At 41.2% G+C, this 23,096-nt stretch overlaps 2 protein-coding genes across 2 annotated transcripts; one reads left to right on the top strand and one right to left on the bottom strand.

The window, feature by feature from the left end:
* Positions 1 to 277: 277 nt before the first annotated feature.
* On the top strand, positions 278 to 14,637 carry LOC110157464 (germ cell-specific gene 1-like protein). Its single transcript, XM_020921809.2, has 5 exons — positions 278 to 581; positions 4,363 to 4,410; positions 6,505 to 6,657; positions 12,886 to 12,997; positions 14,235 to 14,637. Exons 1-5 carry the CDS (start codon positions 278 to 280, stop codon positions 14,635 to 14,637), a joined length of 1,020 nt encoding a protein of 339 aa, XP_020777468.2.
* A 3,005-nt stretch (positions 14,638 to 17,642) lies between these two features.
* LOC129408671 (protein NATD1-like) lies at positions 17,643 to 22,747 on the bottom strand. The gene is made up of 3 exons (XM_055152873.1): positions 22,527 to 22,747; positions 20,628 to 20,740; positions 17,643 to 17,899 (listed from the first exon to the last, which is right to left on the bottom strand). Exons 1-3 carry the CDS (start codon positions 22,684 to 22,686, stop codon positions 17,783 to 17,785), a joined length of 390 nt encoding a protein of 129 aa, XP_055008848.1. The 5' UTR covers positions 22,687 to 22,747; the 3' UTR covers positions 17,643 to 17,782.
* Positions 22,748 to 23,096: the final 349 nt, after the last annotated feature.

The following is a 23,096-nucleotide window of genomic DNA, read 5'->3' as shown; positions in this document are numbered from 1 at the left end:
ATGGATAATATTACATGGAGCGATTTGAGAAAGGGGAGGAGCAAAGTACAGAAGGATGGACTCAGTTTTTCAATCTTTTTTTGGAGAGAGACGGGGACGGCGAGGAGCGGAGAGGAGAGACGCACGACAACATGGAGCCGAGTTCGTTTTGCCGCGGCTGGAAAATGTGTGTTTACCGACCCAAGAATCCCAAAAGGAAGACCAAGATTACGGAGATGCAGAGGGAGCCGGCGGGATTATAAACGTGGATTAGAGCCGTGCGCTGTAAAACCGGACCATGAGGCTGAGGCACGGGCGCAGGGCGACGCTCGCGCTCACTCTGAACTTTGTGGCGTTCGCGTTCGCCTTGTCCGCCGTCACCACGAGCTACTGGTGCGAGGGGACCCGGAAAGTGGCCAAGCCCTTCTGCACGGGGCCCCCTCTTAAGGTGAAACAGTGGTACTGCATCCGCTTTAACAGCTCCAACGTGAACGACTCCCGCCTGGTGCAGTACATCTTTGAGACCGGAGAGGAGAAGTTTCTGCTCAGGAAGTTTCACACCGGAATTTTCTTTTCCTGTGAACAAGCTGCAGATATGAACGGTAAAGATTTTAAAACAGGGACTTCACCACGTCGTATAAATCAGGGGTGTCCAAATTTTTTTCATCAAGGGCCACAAATCTAAACACAGAAGAAGCAGAGGGCTGATCGAGGGCCGTAGACTGATGCTCAGTACAGTGAAGAATTTAAATATGTGCAGGTTTAACACGTTAGAATGAGTCATCAGTCTTTATTCATGCTAAGATTCTTAAAACCACACACTAAATATTAAATACAGGCTTTATCAAGGTAGATTTTCAAAAAACTTGCAGTTCATTTTTAATTGATGCAAGGTCATTTGGACCAATTCACCTGGAAGCCTGAGGGCCAAGAAAAAATTTGTCTGAATGCCGCATTTGGCCCACGAGCCGTAGTTTGGACATGTCAATGATATTTAACGCTCCAATCTTACACAAAATGAACTCTTGTGAGCTTTAAGTCATGTTTAGGGTGACCAGACATCCATATTTACCCGGGACAGTCCCAGTTTTGAGTCCTGTGTCCCCTGTCTATGGAAACTCAGAGGGGTCACAACACAACGCAAACGCCGCAAAAAATACAAATGCAACAACACAACAAAAAGCCGCAACAAACCAAAAAAAGCCACAACGGAAATGACCACGGGACTCTATTTTAATGCAAATGCCGCAACAAATACAAACACCACAACACAAACGCAAAAGCCACAACACATTAAAAAGCTACAACGGACGTGACCGCGGGACTCTATTTTCTGACGGACCAATCAAGCAGCAAGTGAAGAAGAAGAACTACAACGTGAAATGAATAATGATAAAACAATAAATAGCTTTTACTTACGTTTCCAACTTCTTCGTTCCTTTACTTTCCAGGTTGTAGTTCTTTTTCTTCACTTGCCGCTTGATCGGTCCGTCGGAAAATAGAGTCCCGCGGTCACGTCCGTTGTGGCTTTTTAATGTGTTGCGTCTTTTTGATGTGTTGTGGCTTTTTAATGTATTGTGGCATTTGCTTGTGTTGTGGTGTTTGTAATTGTTGCGGCGTTTGCATTAAAATAGAGTCCTGCGGTCATTTCTGTTGTGGCTTTTTTTGGTTTGTTGTGGCTTTTTGTCGTGTTGTCGCATTTGTATTTGTTGCGGCGTTTGCGTTTGTTGTGACCCCTCTCAGCTTCCGTACCTGTCCCTACAGATTTATCCAAAACCAGTGATTTGTCCAAGTTTTATACAAGAAATGTCCCAGTTGTCCCTATTTTTGATCAATCTGATCCCTGCCTACAGAAAAGAGAGACATAAATTGTCTTTTGTTTCGGTAAAATACAGAAAAACCTGCTCAAAAACGACAAAAACACAAAGAAAATGTGACTATACTGACTCATAAATGGGCCGAGTGCAGAACAATTTTCCTTAATTACTAGAGATGTAATGATATCCAAATCTCTCGGTACGATAATATCACGATATGCATCTCACAATATTTTATATTTATTTCAATATTCTAAAGAGGTTAATATAATTGTAAATAGGACACTTTTTTTGCTTTTAAAATATCTTGATATGATTTTTTGGTGTGAATTATTTCCATCATAATGACAAGAATTCAAGTCAAAAAACGTATTTCTTCATGTTGCCTGTGCTGAAATGAATCATGGGATATGTAGTTTCTGATGTTTATAAGCTGTTGCTACTATAAAACAATGCATTTAATCAAAGGAATTGTAAATCGATATATTGTTACAGTCCACGATATTATTGTGAGACTTTTGATGATACGATATTTCGGGTATTTTTACATCCCTATTAATTGCGCACTTGTTTCACAATTTTATTATTACCAACCATCCAAAAAAAATTGGAATGTCCAAATTTTTTAGTTTGAAATTCTGGTCACCTTAGTCATGTTATTATGATGTTACCTCCACAAAAACAGACCCAGTTGTGAGAGTTGTGTTTTGTTTATTGTTCAATCACACATGTTTGAGTAACTCTTTATTATCTGTCTATTCAAACTCAAAAATGCTCTGTTCCATTTTGTGATGTCATGAAGTGGTATTTTTCAAGTGAACATCTCCTTTTACCTACCTTAGTTCAGTAGAGATTTGCAATTCCAGGTCTGAAATCATCCAACTGATTCAAATGAAGCTGTGTGGAGTTTAATAACACACTAGAGTGCTTCCTGTATTACTGTATGACATCACAAGGTGGAACAGACGGAGGGAGACTCCTTCACTGAATCCGTCAGAGTCCAGATCCCGAGCACCTCGCTGAAGGATTAGCCTCGGTGCATGTTTTAGGTTGATGCAGATTTTAGGCACAGTTGCAGAATGGATAATCTTATTCTCAGAAGGAGGTTGGGGGTTAGACTCCTGATCTCTCTGAGTGGTACTGTGGCAGAGTGGTGAGCCTGTCCTTTTAAACTAAAAACAGACTTCAGATTAGTGCACTCCAGGTGACCAGTTCATTTCAATATTTACAGATATTTGCCCATTCTTTTTTGTTTGTTTGTTTTTTTCTGATTGGACTGAGTTAACTGTATAGAAACTGTACAGAAAAAGTGACATATTTTTATTATCAACATTATTCCAGCTTGATTAAAAATGAGCATTTGTCCACTCTGCCACCTGCTTGTCTCCATGGAGATGTTACACTTCTCTTTTTATCTTACAAAAGAAACACATTTTCTGATACTTCCGAACATTATTTCAACAAAATAAAGGTGCTTTCATTTTTTTTTACTTATATATATAATTTTGGCCCAGTGTCACTGCAAAAAGCTTGGCCAAAATGTAACATATAAACACTTAAATCAGAAAATGACTTAAAGTAGTGAACTGATCTCTCCATGCAGCAAGATCATTTTACTAAGCTAAAATATATGACCTTTAGACTAGAATGAAGCATTTCTGGTCTAGTAAGTAGACAATAAATCTGAAAACAAGATGAATAAGCTGATATAAAATTTAAAATCTTTGCAGTGTGCATTACGGTCGCTTGGTGACAGTTGTGGAATTCCCTGAGTCTGATTTACAACCAAGAAGAAACATTTGAAAATTAAGGCCTAAATATAATGACCTTAAAGGGACAGTCTGGAATTTTGGACATGGGGCCTCATTTCCTAGTGGTCCAGAGTGTTGGAGACGTGTGGAGACACTTTCTGAAATATTCCATCCAGTCCTTGTATTTGCAGAGGTCGTTGGTGCTAAGCTAGTGCATGTCAATGGCCATAGTTAGCCTGCCGTTAAAAACAGTCTTACCCACTCCACAAAACACCCGAAGAAAATCTATTATTACACCAGACTGTCAATGTGAATGTCTGTGTCGATAGAATAATGTCTGAAATAAAACTAACCTTGCATCGCATGAACTGTTGCATGTTGAGGGACTATTTTTTTCATATATCAGTCCGCCGCTGCCCAGCTTTCTATCAGGAAGTACAACTCGCTGCTGCTGCTCAGACAGAAATCCTTCAAATGCAAGGTTGATTTTACTTCTAAAATTATTCTATAAACACAGACATTCACATCAGACATTCACATCATCAGTCTGGTGTCATAATAGATTTGCTTTGGGTGTTTTTAGTGGCAGGCTAACTATGGCCATTGACATGCACTAGCCTAGCACCAGCGACCTCTGCAAATACAAGGACTGGATGGAATATTTCAAAAAGTGTCTCCACACGTCTCCAACACTCTGGCTCAGTAGGAAATGAGGCACTATGTCCAAAATTCCGAACTGTCCCTTCAAGTGTGTTTTAGTCAGATGAGTAGTCCAAACTGTCAGCAGTGTCTGTGTAACTGTCGTGTGTCCACAGGGTTCGACTGCCGGGATTTCTCAGAGATCGCTCCTGAACATGAACGAGGTCAGTTAAAGATTCGCTCTGAAACTTTTATCACAATAATTATTTCATTTTTTTTCTCAAATGTTAATGCAATGAACGAGACCCCATTTGTTCTAACGGGAGCTTGTCCATAGTCAGAACAGGTGGTGTGGGGTTAAATGGAAAAGCCTTTGGACAAGTTCATTTTAACTATAAAGTGAAAATAATCTAAAAAGCATAAGGTGTAACAAGTGTCAACGTGAGAATCAGAATAGTTTAAGGTCCAATATTCCATAAAGTGACTCTTGTGAGCTTTAAATCCTGTTATGTTGTCACCTCCTCAAAAACAGACCTTGATTTGTTGTGTTTTGTTTCATTACTAGTAGACAGAGACATGCCTGATTCATCGGCCGGTTTCACTTCGTAGAAACCGTCTGACTTCACAGCATTAGGATTCGTTCGGGTATTTGTAATGCACCGCTAATGAGGCTAACTGGTATATTAAGCTTTTCCCAAATCCTGTAGGAAGAAGGACAATAACGTCTTTCTCCTTGATAAAATTCACCAAACATTCTCTTTATTTCAGCTTTAAATCCTCAATCTCTGGAATTATTGACAACACTGAATATATGGCTGTTTGCTGATTGGCTGATGCCCGCCTATTGTATTTTGATTTCTGACCTAGTCGCCGGACAGAAATGAAATTGAGCGGAGGCACTAGGTGGTGCCAGCCTGACTAGATAGAAACATGCACATTCAACAAAAATTGCGAGTGCCCGCTGGGTCCAAGGTCAAAAATTGTGAAAAAGAAGAGATGTTTATTTCTGTGACACCACAGTGTGATGTTTTGGGTGGAGCTTTTCTTCAGACATGAAAGGTTCAGTTTCACCCCTGTTTTATAGACCCAGGTCTAGTCACCTGACCCACCACGTGATCAGTCCCAATAAAAGAAAATGTTTCATTACAACTATTGAATCGAATCTTTAGTACAAAACAGGAGTTGACTCTGTGGTGAATTATTTTACCACAGCCAAAAGTATTTATACTATTTACAATTTATATACAATTAAAAAACACCAGAACATAATATTTGCATCAGTACTGTAGACTAGAGGTCTGGGGAACAGAATTTTCAGTCACGCTCCCGCCCGCATCTGCAATATTTTGTCCCACCCCAGCCCGCAAATCCCGCAAGATGGACGTCCTCTTTCTTAAGTTCTATCAAACACAGAGAAGCATTAAGGAATTGTGTAAAATGTGTGTGAGGTTAGAGCATGTCCACAAGTTTAGTCTGCTTAAAATGTTTTTTATAAAGGCCAAATAAAATATCCAGCACAAATGATGTATGAAAGGCAAACATGAATCATTTATATATTTTACTTTACACTTACACATTTAGTGGGACTGCAATTTATCCCGTGTTGTGTAGTCCTCCTCCCACCCACACTCGCAATGACCTTTCAAAATGTGTCCCATGCCACTGTGTTTTGCGTCAGGTCCCGTGGGTGCAGGAGCTACTGCAGACATGGAAGTATCACTGTAGACACACATACAGCCACACACTGGACTGATGATGTCAACATTTTGAGTCACAAAAACGGCAAAACCTTCATTGAGACCTTTTGAATCCATGTATCATTCATTTTTCAAAATAAAACCAAAAATAAGAAAATGAAAAAACAACTGTTTTCTTCATCTCCAAAACCAAAATGAAAAAAAAAAACAGATAACGATTCATTTTTTTCAGTTTTCGATTTTGTGTTTAAATGAAGAATGGATAACGGCCGTTTACGTGAGTTCCGTGACTGCGATGTCAGAATTTTTGCGCTGCATACGAACTGAACCAGGACTGATCCAGGTCCGAGACCAGACCAGATGTGAATGAAACAAAACACAGGTCCAGGTCAGTTTGCAATGAGGAAACAACATTAGAACATAGATCATAAAATAGCGTAGTATGGGCTCTTTAAAACATGAGATTAATCTGACAGGTTTGTGGAGCTGATCCCAAACAAATAATGGTTGAACATTTGTGGATCAGAAGTTTGGAGATTTCCTTCAGAAACAGTCCCATAGAGTGATAGCGCCCCCTGCCTTCTGAGTGAGACTGTTCCCTCCTCTTGTGTTTCCCCTCAGGAGTGCTGTGGCTGTGCATCGTGGCAGAGTCTCTGTACCTGTCTCTGCTCTTTACCGGAGGCGTCCTCATGGTCCTGGAGCAGTGTCCCTGTTTCAGCCTCATCAACAAACTCAAGCTCAGTGCCTTCGCTGCCCTCTGCACGGCCGCCTCAGGTACCGCAGCTGTTTACACACACGCAATAAGCTTTATCCACGCTTATATCACAAACCAGGAAGATGTTTGGAAACATGCAACGACGACTTCCGGACCGACGGGCTCTGTTCGCAGTAGTAAGTCTGAAAAAATGTAGGAAAAATTTGAAAATGTCCCAGTTTTCTTCATCTCCATGTCATTGTGGCGTTCCATTATTACGGAAGCCGAGAGGGGTCACAATAAACGCAAACGCCGCAACAAATACAAATGCGACAACGCAACAAAAAGCCACAACACACCAAAAAAAGCCACAACACACCAAAAAAAAGCCGCAACGGAAATGACCGCGGGACTCTATTTTAATGCAAACGCCGCAACAAATACAAATGCCACAACACAAACACAAATGCTGCAACACATTAAAAAGCCACAACACATCAAAAAGCCACAACAAACCAAAAAAGCCACAACACACCAAAAAAGCCACAACGGAAATGACCGCGGGACTCTATTTTAATGCAAATGCCGCGACAAATACAAACGCAAATGCCACAACACATTAAAAAGCCACAACACATTAAAAAGCCACAACACATCAAAAAGCCACAACAAAAGTGACTGTGGGACTCTATTTTCTGGCGGACCGATCAAGCGGAAAGTGAAGAAGAAGAACTACAACGTGAAAAGTAAAGGAATGGAGAAGTTGGAAACATAAGTAAAAGTAATTTATTGTTTTATCATTATTCGTTTCAGGTTGTAGTTCTTCTTCACTTGCCGCTTGATCAATCCGTCGGAAAATAGAGTCCCCCGCTCACTTCCGTTGTGGCATTTGTACTTGTTGCGGCATTTGCATTAAAATAGAGTCCCGCGGTCATTTCTGTTGTGGCTTTTTTTTGTTTGTTGTGGCTTTTTGTTGTGTTGTCGCATTTGTATTTGTTGCACCATTTGCGTTTGTTGTGACCCCTCTCGGCTGACACTGACACACAACTCTGGGTACATGTGATTAGAAGAGATGATTCCAGATGATTCCAAACAGCACAAACATCTGCAGTCTTCATTTTATCGCTGATCACATTTACTTCAGTGGGTTTGATCTCAGTTGGTCGGCGAGTCCAGTGTCGGGAACTAAACCGGAAGTTGTCATCACATGTTTCCAGACGTCTTCCTGGTTTGTGACGTAAGCGTGAATAGAGCTTATTTTACGCTATAGAGAAGCCACAGGAGTCTAACCCACAACCTCCTTACTCTCCTGTCTGTGTCCTCCTCTGAGTCAGGAGGTTGTGGGTTAGACTCCTGATCTCTCTGAGGGGAGTTTGCATGTTCTTTCTGTGTTACTCTGGCAGAAATATATTAGTGTTGTCATTTGAAAGATGCATTGTGTAACTTTTTGTTTGGGGGTCCGTCATCTTTGTTTGTGTCTATGGCGATGCCATTGCTCTGCCTGGTAACTTGGTCTCCATGATGATAGAAAGGTTTAATGCTATACTGTGAAACATTTCCAGACAAAGCAATAGCATCTTCATGGAGAAAAACATCTGACGGACCCTCCACCAGAAAAGTTACACAATGCACCTTTAAAGATCCTAAATTATGCAAAATAGACTTTTGAGTTCAAGTTCAAAATTTATTGTAAATTCTTCATACAAATATACAAAGAATCAAAAATCAAATCAAAGTGTTCTTTGGGGGGGTTCTGTTCTTGGGGAGACACAGATTCCTGCTTCCTGGCTGATGGTTAGAGAGGGTAGAGAGTTCAGCATCCTAACAGCCTGGAGCACGAAGCTGTTAGTCTTGTGGTGCAGGAACAGAGGCTCCCGGGTGGTGTATATACGGATGAGGAAGGTGGTGTATATGCGGGTGAGGTGGGTGGTGTGTATGCGGGTGAGGCGGGTGGTGTGTATGCGGGCGAAGCGGGTGGTGTATATGCGGGCGAGGCGGGTGATGTATATGTGGGTGAGGCGGGTGGTGTATGTGCGGGCGAGGCGGGTGGTGTATGTGCGGGTGAGGCGGGCGGTGTATGTGCGGGTGAGGCGGGCGGTGTATGTGTGGCGAGGCGGGCAGTGTATGTGCGGGCGAGGCGGGCAGTGGATGTGCGGGTGAGGCGGGTGGTGTTTATGCGGGTGGTCATGATGGTGGTGAGGCACTTGCCACTTGGAAGTAGAGGCACTGCAGGAATTTCAAAATGATTCTAGTGAAGATGTGTGGAGTTTAAAAACACACTGGAGCACTTCCTGTATTACCACATGACGTCACAGGGAGGAACAGAATGTTTTCTGTTTGAGAGAAGACCTGAGCGTAAATGTGCGGGTTTGTGTGTTAAACGTGTGAAAGAAACAAAACACAACTCCAGGTCTGTGTGTGATGAGGAAACTACATTAGAACACAGATCAGTAAATAGATATGAGCCGTTAACTGACGACTTCACTCCTCCGTCGTGTCCCTGGTCAGATGTGGACTCTGGGGCAGGTCAGCGGAGAAGTGGCGGCCGCTCTGTCCAGGAGGCGGAGGAGGATTTGTGTTTGTGGATTAATCCGATTGGATCCGTGTTTTTGGGTTGTGTCAGGAGCCCCACCCCCCCTCTCTCCCTCCCGGATAATCCCAGGAAGAGCAGCTCGGCCCGGGCATGATGAGCCACACGTAGGGGCCACTTCACTGCCCCCTCCAGGATCACCGCGGAGGGAGGGACAAACGGGGGCCACGGGAGGGTTAGAGGCTGGAGAATGTGTGGAGCAGGGGTCAATATAATAATAATGTATATGGTCAGTACATGGATGCGAGACGTCTGGGAGGATCAGGTGTCATAATGGGGTAGCAGTGGCTCTAGTGGAAAGGTTGTGTCTTTAAGCAAGACATTTCACCCACCTTTGCCTCATCTGAATGTGTCTGAGTGGTGTGTAAACTTCAGAAGTACTAGTAACTTTCCACCAGAAACGTGATCTTTTATCACGAACAGCCTACTTTCAGACGGGTTGGGAGTCTCGGGGGTTCAGAAGTGAGGGTTTTGGTTTAGTCCTGGTTTAGGTCTATGTTCATACTTTCACCTATGGTCATGAACTTTGGGTAATGACAGAAAGGACAAAATGTTGGATACAAGTGTTAAATGAGTTTCCTCATTTAACAACAGTTCTGGGCGCTCCCTTAGAGCAGAGGTGGGACCTGCAAGTCATGACTTGGACTTGAGTCAGACTTGAGTCACTATTTTTAAGACTTGAGACTTGACTTGATAAAATGGACTAAGACTTGGGAGTCGACTTGGACTTGAAGCTCAAAGACTTGTTGCTAATGCTTCTCCTAAAAAACATGTGCTTTTATAAAATATTTTTCTCTTTACAGTTGATACATGTGGTGATTCATTTTACAGGAACAAACTGGAACATGTTCCTCACACTTCTGTTTGGTACTTTGGATGTAACTGAAGTACTGTGAGATGGTATCATCAAATGTACTACTGTAATATACAATACAATACAGTAATATACAGTAGAATACAATAATATACAGTACAATACAGTAAAACAAGGAACTACATAAAACATGATCCTTCCATTTCAGTGCAGACTACATGAGATAATAACTGTTATGAAGCACTTTTAAATCTGAATTCTTTCTATTCTGATCACAATGATTCACACTAAGGTCTTGACAAATGTCAAGAAAAATGAGCATTTCTACAACTCTGATATAAATACTTTTTATCTACAATCTAGTTTAAAAATCATATATATTGCAAAAATCTAACGACTTAAAATGACTTGAAGCTCAAAGCAGACGACTGGGACTTGACTTGGACTTGAGGTCAAAGACTTTAGACTTACTTGAGACTTGCAAAACAACGATTTGATCCCACCTCTGCCTTAGAGACAGGGTGAGGAGTCAGCCACACGGGGTGAGCTCGGAGTAGAGCTGCTGCTCCTCCACGTGGAGAGGAGCACTGGAGGGACTCAACATCTGTGACCAGGGAACGCCTCAGATCACTGTAGTGTCTGGGCAGAGAGAAGTCTTGACTGCTCACTTCTTTCATAGTTCTTTTCATTTCTATTTCAGATGTGTGGAATGGTGACTGTAGTGTCCTTAGCTGAATAATCGTACAGATGAGTGTGCTTTTTCCATGTATTTATTTTCTGTGCACATAAGTCACTGTAAGAGCTAAAAACATAAACAGTGGTTCATTTTACATCAGTCACAATTATAAGTCATACAATATACACAACACAAATACCTTTTTTCCCCTTCAAGCTAGGAGCTATTGAGTATTCCACCTTCCCATCCCCACCGTGACACCTTTAAATCTCATCAGGAAGAAAACCAGAAGTGACACTAGCATTACTAGACTATTTCAGATTCATTTTGATGTGGATCTATAAGTGAAATGGTGAGAGAGATAGGGGGGTTTAGTTCCTTTGTTAGTTTAATGTCAGTTGGGTTAATTGTTTTAGTGTCGTTTTTATGGTTCAAATCTTTGTCAAAAGATAGCGTTTACAATAGCGTTATCTGAAGTTGCTGCTTTCTTCCAAGAGAGACAACGGAGGAGATTCCTTTGTGATTGTTCGTTGGCAAATCCACCTCTGTAGTGAGTCTCCATGTTGTGAGGCTCCCACTATACTCCATCCCAGATCTGTTTGAATTGCATATGGTTCATCATCGCCTCCAGTGATAAATTGTCAGTAGGATGACTCCATCTCCTTGCCGTCTCACAGGTACGTATACGAGTGATGTCAAGTGGTAAACAATCCTTAGTGTAGGTTACTGATAAATCAATTTTTTATATTAGAATCATATCCTCTGACACAAAGATCCAAAACTCTTTCACTAGGAACCACCATTCCTGTAGTCCTCATTGTGGTCAACTTCAGTTTTACAGCTCGTTTGTCAGTGTCCAATAAATCAGCTATATTTTGATTAATGAATGCAGTGTCACTTTGGAGCACATATACTAGTTTCTTGTTCGCTGGATTTTTCTTTGAAGACACCCATACTGGCAATATCATAAAACTTAAGAGGGTCGCATTTGATGCCACACGACATGATGTAGCTCTAGTGTCTTCCCCCCGTCATATGTCATGACACAAATGCCTTTGCCTACAATCAGTCACACCATGTCCATATTTGAGACAGCCATAACACAAGTTTTTTTTTTCCTTAATATATGTTCTTCTTTCCTTGAATCTAATGCATGTAGGTAGCTGGTGGTCCGCTTCCTTACAAAAGAGACAAGCAAACCCTTGGATTCTTGTCCTTTCCATGGCAGTTTGAGTCCTTAGGATATTGGCTCTTGGTTTTCTTAGTTCTGATTGGGTTCTTGGGTATCAGTAGAATATAGTGTGTGGGGAGAAGTAATAGGGTTGCATGCTATATCTATTTCAAGACTGATGAAGGTTACAGAGTCCTTAAAACCTGGGAAGATGTTTCTGTCCCTTAAGCTTTGGATTACCTGCCAGCTAGCAGTAGCCCAATCTAGTAGTTTTGAAATTAATTTTTGGTTTTCTTCACAATCATTCAAAATTTCCAGTCCTGTGACATGCCACATTTTTTCTAGACAAGTGTTGAGAAAGAGTAATTTTAAGAAGTAGTCCTTCTGCATCTTTGGGATGGATTTTGGGCCAATTAATGATGCATTCTCAGACGGCTCTTTGGATTGTGAATGGATGACCAAATCTTTAATTTTCCCCATGCATCTGAGAAGGCTTCATTGTCAAGGCAAATGTTCCTTCCAAAACATGTCTGGCTGGGCCAATTACTTATTTCTTGAGATAATAGAGTTTTTCAGCTGGGTCAGTGGTTTGGCTAATGGTGTCAAAATGTTTTAATGCATTAAAAATAGGCATAAATGTGAACAGTTTGGCTTGACATAGCGGATACCCTGCTATACGGGATCGCCGTTCTCTCTATCTCTCTATCTCTCTCAAGTTCAAGATTAGTCCTGGAGTAGTTCTGGATCATCAGTGTCCGAATGGCAGCATCAAAGTGTCGGAAAGGGGGCATGTCTGGGTGGAGGTTTGTTGGAATGACAGTATTGGGGTGGGGGTCTGCACTGGCACCCCCCCATTGGTTGTTTGTTTTCCCCCAGAAAGGAGCGGGAACGTCTTTCACCAGTCAAGTTCCCGGATGTGCCGGTCTAACGTATGTTTCCAAACGTAGAGCCTAGAATGGTTTAATAGTTAGTTTTCTCACTGTTTCAGGCCTGTGTGGGATGGTGCGCTGTAGTTGGTTTAATAGTTGTTTAATAGTTAGTTTTCTTGTTGTTTCAGGTCTGTGTGGGATGGTGGCCCACATGATGTTCACCACAGTGTTCCAGTTGGCCGTTGCCATGGGACCTGAGGACTGGAGACCAAAGACCTGGGACTACAGCTGGTCCTATGTGTGAGTGTCTCTCTCCACACACACAGAAAAGGAAAGAGCGTCAAAGATAATTCAGACACATGCACTTAAAGACACACCATGTAACTTTTCTGATGGGGGGGGTCCATCACCTGCTTGTCTCCATGAGAATGTTGTTTGTTTGTTGCCTGATATGTTCCACAGAGGGCTTTAAACATATTAATCTATTAATTACAGTGTTTTTATTGCTCAGAAATACATCGGAGAACATGTTCTTACTGTCACATGACCTAGAAGTGCCCCTGTGGCACCATGGAGAGTTTATTCTAGAGTTTATTCTGTACTAGGTAATATTCCAGGCAAAATAAGATCTCGCTGGAGACAAGCAGGTGTGGGACAACTCAACAGGAGAGTTGCATGGTGCAGCTTTAACTTCACATCATTTCAAATGGAAACTTTTTTTAACCTGTTTAAAATTGAAACAACTGAAAAACCTGTCTCTCTCTAAAGCTGAATTATTAAGAATTCTTGTCGACTATGAAAATAAATATCTAAAACCTTTCAACAGCAACATTACCTGTCATGCCCAAGCCCAGGTAAAGTCCTCATCTGGTCACCTGGTTTAGTCCTGGTTCAATCCTGGTTTAGTCTTGATGTAGTTCTGGTTTTGTCACCTCTTGTACCTGGTTTAATCCTGGTTTAATTCTAGTTCAGTCCTGTTCCATTGACGTGGAGAATTATTTAAGACCCTCCACCTGTGAGGTTCTGATGACGCCTCGCGCCCATTGATCGTTTTGATTGATTTGGTATTTGAGTCTGGCTGGTATGGGCGCCTTGTACATAGTTCACACAGGTGTGTTTTTGTTTGAGCACTTGATGGTGTCAACATCTCATTTGAATTACAGCCTGTTTGATCCTCTTGCGGTGAGTCCCATACATATGGAATATGGAGCTGGGTGGAGAGATAGTCTCTTCACTCAGAGAACCATGGTTACATACTGTCGCATACCTTGTTTAGTCCTGGTTTAATCCTGCTTTAGTCCTTGTTTAGTTCTGGTTTAATCCTGCTTTAGTCCTTGTTTAGTTCTGGTTTACTCTTGATTGGTCATATTCAATCACCTCATTATCCTTTTTTCATTCCTGATTCTGATCGAATCTTTTCCATAATCCTGGTCCTGATCCTGGCCTTGATCTTGATCCTGGTCTTGGTCTTGATCCTGGTCTTGATCCTGGTCTTGGTCCTGATCCTGGTCTTGATCCTGGTCTGGTCTCTCCACAGTCTGGCCTGGGGCTCCTTTGGGACCTGTATGGGGTCTGCAGTCACGGCTCTGAACCGTTACACCAAAACCATCGTGGAGTTCAAGTACAAACGGAGAAACATCGCCAAAAACCTGGTCCTCAAACAGAAGCTCCTGGAGCTGGACCTACTGGACTACGACCCCTGTGACCCCTACAACCCCAAGATGACCTATGACCCTTGTGACCCTGAGGTCACCTTAGGTTGTAACCTTAAAGTGACCTGCGACCCCGACGTGACCTATGCCCCCTGCGATCCAGAGGTCATCTTCACCCCCTGTGACCCAGAGTGTGACCCCGACATGACCTATGACCTCGGCAACCCCGAGGTGACCTGTGACCTCCACCTCAACGGACGCCCCCTACAGGAAGTGCGAGTGAACTGACCATTATGGCGTCTGCTGTCCGAATGAAGGAGGTGCAAGGGGATACCAGATGCCCTGCCTGTCATATCCAGACACATGACACAGACTGGAGTGGACAGTAGGACAGAAGTGTCTTGCTCGAGGACACAACTGCAATAATATGCAGCTTGAGCAAATTTGAACCTGAAACCTTCTGTTGTGGAAAAAATAAGTATCTCTTGATGATAAATAATTAATCTATTTGTAAAGTCCAATGAGTTTTTGGGATACAGACAAAGGTTTGTTGTTGTTCCAGCAGATGTGGACAGAGTCTAGACCTGCCCTGGACTCAGACCAACAGCCTCTTAACCAGCAGTATGTCCCTCCCTCCTTAGATCTTCTCTCCATCTCCTGACTATCTCCCACCATCTCCTCAGAGCATCTCCTCAGAACATCTCCTCCAGAGCATCTCCTCAGAACATCTCCTCCAGAGCATCTCCTCAGAGCATCTCCTCCAGAGCATCTCCTCAGAACATCTCCTCAGAACATCTCCTCCAGAGCATCTCCTCAGAACATCTCCTCAGAACATCTCCTCAGAGCATCTCCTCCAGAGCATCTCCTCCAGAGCATCTCCTCAGAGCATCTACTCCAGAGCATCTCCTCCAGAGCATCTCCTCAGAACATCTCCTCCAGAGCATCTCCTCAGAGCATCTCCTCCAGAGCATCTCCGCAGAACTTCTCCCTAGAGCATCTGAGTATTTCTACAGAAATACATGGTGGTTTCATACATACCAAAGCAGAGTGAGCAGAGGTGTTTCACACACTTGTGCTTATCTTCCATTTGAGGACAGCTAAGACAACAAAGGGCTTCCTGAGGATGGGACAGTGTCTGCTGAGCCTTCAACCATGTTCATGAAGCTCTGGTCTCAGGTACAAATCACATTCATTTACACAAAGTCACACTGAGAGAAATCTTTGTACAATAGACATTTCTTGATGGACATCACACTGTTGTCCACTTATGACGTCCGCAGCAGACCTGTCTGTTCTATGGTGATTTGGCAGCTCTGTTTTATGCCAGATGCCCTTCCAGTCACAGCCAGGCTCATTACAGTGACTGGAGTTGACAATGTGAGTGAAGTGTCTTGCCCAATGACACAGAGACAGACTTCTGTTTTGGAGATGAACATGGGCAGACAGCTTTACAACTCACCAAAGACTCATCTTAAAACATGATGTAACTTTTCTGATAGAGGGTTTGTTATGAACTGGCTCAGGGTTCAAACAAGAGGAAGTCCACACATGTTCAAAAAGATTTACAAAAATAGGTATTTATTAAAAACATGTCGCAAATAAAGTGGATGCATCCTGGAGAGGAGAGAAGAGAAGGTTTGATCTCAACTTTTAAGGTGGTGGATCACGCCCACAATCAGGTACAGCTCATTAGGTTGACCCTCTCACTCTGGGATCTGGAGGGGAGAGAGAAAGAGCCAACAGCAGCACAAACACACACACAGTGTGCAGTCTGAACGTATCTGTAATGACCCCAAGAAGTAAACTGATGTAGTGAAAGACAAAAAAGCCAAGTACAAACACTCCCTCATTTTCCACACTTCTTTTTTTATTATATTTGTAAATGATGGTGACCAATGATCTTCAATTCACGTGTCACTGAAATAAAAAAAAAAAATCTGATTGGATGATCATCTGGTTCTGTCTCGAGATGTGACAGAGGGAGTGGAGATCAGCCTGAAATCCTTCTGTTAAAAATACACAGAGAGATCAGTCTGGATCTGACAGGCACCTGGTTTAGTCCTGTCTTAGACCTGGTTTAGTCCCAGTTTAGTCCTGTCTTAGACCTGGTTTAGTCCTGTTCTAGACCTGGTTTAGTCCCAGTTTTGTCCAGTTTTAGACCTGGTTTAGTTCCAGTTTAGTCCAGTTTTAGACCTGGTTTAATCCTGTTTTAGACCTGGTTTAGTTCGGTTTTAGACCTGGTTTAATCCTGTTTTAGACCTGGTTTAGTCTGGTTTTAGACCTGGTTTAGTCCCAGTTTAGTCCAGTTTTAGACCTGGTTTAATCCTGTTTTAGACCTTGTTTAATCCTGTTTTAGATCTGGTTTAGTTTGGTTTTAGACCTGGTTTAGTCCCAGTTTAGTCCTGTTTTAGACCTGGTTTAATCCTGTTTTAGACCTGGATTAGTTCTGTTTTAGATCTGGTTTAAACAAAACAAAATAGTGAAGCTAAAATTGGGTAAAAAGTATATTATTATAGCCCTAAATTATGTCAAAATGTAGTTTTGTCTGGTTCTCACAGGGTCTCACAGCTTGTGTCTTGTCTCATCCTGTGGAAATCTGTATCTCGTCCCACCCTCATTGATAAGTAAACTAAGAGCTCGTGCAAACTCGTCCTGGTTTGGTCCCATTTCAGATCTAGTCCTGGTTTGAACCTGATCTGGTCTAATCCTAGTTTAGATGTGTGTACACGTGTGAATGACCCATTAAATGCTCAAACACAGGACCAGTGGTGGAAAGTAGAATGTACAAAAGTACAAGTACTATTGTGAAGTACAAGTTTTAGGTATCTGTACTTAAGTATACTTTAGTGTATACTTTTTACTTTTACTTCTCTACATTTGAGAACGGGTATCTGTACTTTCTACTCCACTACATTTTTGAACTGGACTGAAAAGTAAAAAGTTCGTTCTTTATGGTTTGAGACCTGCTGAAATATCTTAGATTTTATTTTATTTTTTTTCAAATTTCTTTTGTTATAGTCCCAACTTTGAGCAAACCAAATACACAAAAATGGCTAGAAAAATAAAGAAACCAATTGAATCACTTAAATTCTTTTTCAAAATCACTAAATTTCATCCTTTAATTGCTCCTAAAATCTGCAAAAATACTTCTACGTTTTAAGTACATTTTTAAACAGGTGCTTTTAGTTTTAGATTTTTTACTTTTACTTGAATACACGTTTACCTTTGTATCTGTACTGTTAGTGCTGTAAGTAACAAAAGTGAGTACTTCATCCCACACTGCACAGGACACATTCATTATGAAGATTGGTTTATTTTGTTCCAATGTGGAAGAATTACAAAATTGCTGCATAAATTGAAGCATTAATGAATTACAAAAATATAATTAGGCAGTCACAGAGTTTTGGTTTCAGTCATTCTGTAGCTGCCCTCTTCATGACCGGATGAGCTCCGTGTACTTCTTCTTCGGGTTTTTCTGCAGATATTTGTTGATGTACCAACACGAGACTTGAGCCGTCAACTGCTCCTCCACCAAGAAGTCCAGAGCCGCCTGCAGACGACATGCACAGACGGGTTAAAGGCACAGTTATTCCTCACTTGTCTAAAACTCACTGTTCACCCCGAGGAGAATATAACCCTTTAGAGACCAGTGTGAAGTCTGGGTGTCACGTTAACAACTAGCATACTAACAACACACTTCCTGGTTTGAGAATAAAAAAAACTTCATAATTCGAGGCAGACAGCACTTTTGAACCTCACAGCTGCTTTTACAATATGCAACTCAACTGGCAATTTCAGTTGGCCATGTTGTGAACCTAAGCACCAAATCAAAAACAGACCAGGAGGTGTTTTCGATTGCACATTTTGGACTAATTCTGCTTTTTTTTTTGTGCTTTTGGTCAGAAGTGTAGCCATGATACTAACTATATCGACTTTCAAATTCAAAATAAGAAGTATCAGTTTTCACAGTTAATATTTCAGAGGTACTTTTTACTAGTGGGGAACTATTTTTCTGTACTATAAATTGAGAAATTGAAATTATACATACAAACTAAAGCGTTTCATTAGTTTATTTATTTCATTTTATTTTTTGCTTTCTTTTCAGCAATATAACACCCTTCAAAATTTGTTATCATGAAATCACAGTGCTTTACACAGAAACCTCTATGAACGAATAGACGAGTTTCAGCTGACGTCATTGTTATTAAAAGCCCGCGTTGCTGCTGGGAAATATTTTGGTCGGAGGCAAGAAACACGATAGCGTCAAACACAGTGTGTAACCTCGCGTATTTATCCCCGATAATGGTAAATTCCTGCTGCATTATCAGATGCACAAATAGAAGCACAGAAGAAGGAAAATGTCTTTTTCATATTCTGAGTGAAAAGAACCGCTAACGGTGAATTAAACGACTTTCAAACATTCGCAGAGCAAACGTAGAAGATCCTAACAAACCGTGGACTCCAACAAGTTCAACAACACATCGAGACTCTTGGAGGTTTTCATCTTTTCTGCTGTGAATGGCCCAGGAGTTTCCACCAAGTCATTGTGGATATCACCAAAGTGAATATTTGTCCAGGTAGTTGGTGATTCAGACCAGAAATTTGGTTTGGTCCACCTTTTTTTCGGGGTTGAAAAGGGTGATTTGGCTCCGTCGATGCTTATGACCAATTTCTGGTCAAATGGTCTTGGGTCCTCTGCCGTTAGAGTGGATAAATAACCGGGATCAATACCCTTTACGTGCTTTCTCGCTCCGTCCGTCATGTTGAATTAGTGTTTCTTGCCGCCGACCAAAATAATTCCCAGCATGCAACGTGCGCTTTTGTCAACAATGAAACTCGCCTATTCCTCTCCAAGTTTTTCAATAGACACGAGGGCTGTGCAAAAATATTCAAATATTCATACAGTATCGATATCGTGGGCTGCTGTATCGATATATCACCAAGAGTATTTTTTGGTTTATTTTGTCAAATTATTTTGTTACTGTGCTACAGTTTTGTTGTTTGTTTAGAGGAAAGAAACTTGTTTATGTGACACATTTGACATTTTCACTGTTTTGATGTTTAAATTGTTTGTGTTTCATATGAACTTTGCACAAGAAGTGGTTTAACAAAGACTTTTAGTATCACAGACATGATTTAGCCTTTATTTTTTATTGAACCATATCAAATCGGTTTGAAATATATCGTGTCAAATCGAAAGTGCACTGTATAGAGATATGTATCGTATCGTGGCCTATGTATCAAGGCATGTATCGTATCGGCAACTTATTAACGATACCCAGCCCTAACAGACACGCTTAAAATAGACACGTGATAAAACCACGGATTCAGGAGCAGCAGCATCTTCACAACCTGACAAAGTTTTCCATGGAGTACAGGACTCCAGTCGCATCTTCCGTGTCACTTATAGACAGCTGGATGTAACTAGGGCCGGGTATTATTAAGACGTTGCCGATACGATATATACCTCGATATATAGGCCATGATACGATACATTTCTAGATACAGTGCACTTTCAGTTCCATACGATACATTTCAAATCGATTCAATATGGTTCAATAAAAACTAAAGTCTAAATCATGGCTGTGATACTAAAAGTGTTTGTTAAACCACTTCTTGTGCAAAGTTCATATGAAACACAAACATTTTAATCCTCAAAACAGTGAAAATGTGAAATGTGTCACATAAACAAGTTTTCTTCCTCTGAACAAACAATAAAACTGTAGCTGTGACAAAATAATTTAGTAAAATAAACCAAAAAAAAAATACTCTTGGCGATATATCGATACAGCAGCCCACGATATCGATACTGTATCATCACATTAAAAGATATGACATACCAATATTTTGATATTTTTGCACATGCCTAGTTGTAATGGAATGCTGCAATGATATATTTTCTTTTTTTTTTTTTTATTAAGTTAACCAAATTATAATACACAAATGAATAGGCAACTTAAAAAAGGAAATGAAATGAAGGAAACTGGGCCATTTTCTCATTTTGTTGAGTTACTATCGCCAACAGAGCCCAAGGGAAGTTGTCATCCCCATTTTTTCCAGACGTCTGCCGGTTTTGTGATGTGATGTGTGTTTTGAGAATAGAGCCTATTCAAGTTTATTTAAAATGCACATTCAGAACAACTTCAGCCGACCAAAGTGCTTCACATAAAAGTCGACAAAAACAGAAGAAACTGATTTACAGAAAACTACAGTCAAACACCAAGATGTCCTAATTTAAAGTGAGTGTGTATAGTCTGATGAACACATGGTCACGGTACCTCGGAGAGCAGAGCGGCCAGCCCTCTCTCTCTGAACGCCTCTGGGACAAACGTGGACATGAGCTCCACCTGCTGGTCACCGGTGAATCTGTAGGACAACACCGCCTCCTGCCCTGGACACGAGGTAAGAGAGACGTCAACTTTATCACTCTTCAACAAAGCGAGAGAGACATTCACAATTACTAACTGTAGTTTTATGTTTAATATATTTACGTGACTGTTGGAGCTGAGAATGGACAATATAAGGTCTAAACGAGATCTAAACCAGGACTATCCCAGGTTTGTATCAAGACTAAACGAGGAGGGCATTTGTAATAACCATTTGTGGAAAGAGTACAGACAAAAAGTAAAAATAAAAGTACAGTTGCATGCCTGATGTACTCAAGTACTACTGTCAAAATTGTACTTCTGGTGGAGCGTCTGTTGCCTGTTTGTCTCCATGGAGATCTTATTGCTTTGCCTTTAATGTTCCACAGTATGACATTAAACATACATAGCATTTATTCATTACGGATGTTTCTGTTGCTCGAAAAATACAATAATTCCTTCTGTGAATAGGGGTGACTCTCCACAGATCTGAGCTGTAATAAAGCATAATGCTGTAACCTGCTAATCTCCCTTGTGATACTAAGGTTTAATCTACACTGTGGAACATTCTAGACAAAGCAGGAACATTTCCATGGAGACAAACAGGTGGCTGACCCTTCACTATAAATGTTACACACTGTGCCTTTAAGTAAAAGTATAAAATATGAATGAAAATACTACTATTACTTATCCTGATTCCATATGATTTTAGTAGTATTTTTAATCACTCTTTTACCCTGTATCAAACTAAACAAGGAGTAAAAGTGAAAAGACTAAACCAGGTCTGAACTAGGACTTACCCAGAACTAAACCAGTTCTAAATAAAGTCTGAAATTAGGTCTAGAATAGCCTAAACCAGGAGTGGGAAGTTATTTTTTCCATGAGGCCACATGAGAAACAGAAAATATTGTGGAGGCCAAAATGTTTAACTCAATTCTGCATAATATTAATTGCATTTATTTATAAAAAGCAGTAAATATCATTGTTTTGTTTTGCTCAGACTGGGAAGAGTTTATGTTTTGACTAAGCAATGGAAAAATGAGGTTGCCTTACAAAAATTTTTATTAAAAACATGTTTAAAATCAAAGCAATGCAGCTTTAGTCCATGCATGAGGTAAAATAATAAAATATGTTTCTTTTGTAATTCCAAATGAGCATAAATAGGACGGTCAGAGTCGACCAAAGTGCCGTATGTGGCCAATGTGGACAATGCCCAGGTCTGACATAACCCTAGGACTGTACCAGGTCTAAACTAAAACTAAATCCGGACTAGACCAATAAAAAAACTAACAGAAACCCAGTCTAAACCCAAGGGTAAACCAGGACTAAACCAGAAAAAAACACAGTAATAAACTAGATATAAAACAGGATTAAACTACATGCAAACCAGGACTTGCCCAGAAGGACTAAACTAGGACTAAGTCTGGACCAAGTCAGGACAGAATGGACTAAACCAGGTATAAATTTGGACTTCACCAAGACTAACCCAAAATTATTAAACAAGCAGCAGATTAAGAAAATACAAGAAACCAGTCAGGTCTAAAACAAGACTAAAATAGGCTGAGTGTTCAAATTATTACTATAAAATTACTGCAATAATTAATAAGCAAAATATGAGCAGTATTAGTTTAAAATTATAGCAATTTGTTTAGAAAATGTCTATCTAAAGACGTATGTCCCCGATATTCTTTCATTCACAACCTAAACCCAGATCCATGCAGAAACCACGCAGAACAGGCCGCAGTCAGACCCCGGTGTTTCCTGCTGCCTCTCAGCGGCCTCAGAGTGCTGTCCCCGGGCGGAGCTGCTTACCCTCCCCGTCGTCCGGAGCCACGGTGAAGCGCTGGTTCTCCCGGTCGTGTCGCACCTCAAAGCGGCCCGTTTTCCCGGAGACAGCGGTGCAGAAGGCCGCAGGACGCGTCTTAAAGCCCGGGCTGAGGCGTGCGAGTCCGGAGAGGAGTTTAAGAGACATTTATATGAGAAAAGTGTGGAGAAGACGTGCGCGCTGTGCAGACTGAAGTGTTGTTGTAGTGACAGAGGGGCGCCACTAGAGAGCGCACTAACCCGAGGAATGACGTGGCCTTGGCTCACGAAATGAAAACGAAAAACAATAAAAAGGGAAAACAGTTATTTCATTATACAAACAAACAACCTCTATTCCCAATATGTAATTTAGAGTTTATTTCAAATAACATAAAAAAAAAAAAAAAAAAAAAAAGAAAAAAGAAAGAAACACCATCACTGCGCACTTCACTCCCTGAAGTGGCCTTCACCCCACACCCACACACAAATCCATTGGTTATTGTCAGTGTTGGGAAGGTTACTTTTAAAATGTATTCCCCTACAGATTACAGATTACATACCCCAAAATGTAGTTTGTAA

Source organism: Boleophthalmus pectinirostris, unplaced genomic scaffold (genome assembly GCF_026225935.1).
Source record: "Boleophthalmus pectinirostris isolate CB_2022bp ecotype Guang Dong unplaced genomic scaffold, ASM2622593v1 HiC_scaffold_17, whole genome shotgun sequence".
Lineage (NCBI taxonomy): Eukaryota > Metazoa > Chordata > Actinopteri > Gobiiformes > Gobiidae > Boleophthalmus > Boleophthalmus pectinirostris.
Note: the sequence above shows the minus strand (reverse complement) of the source record. Positions and strands in the feature narration are given on the sequence as shown.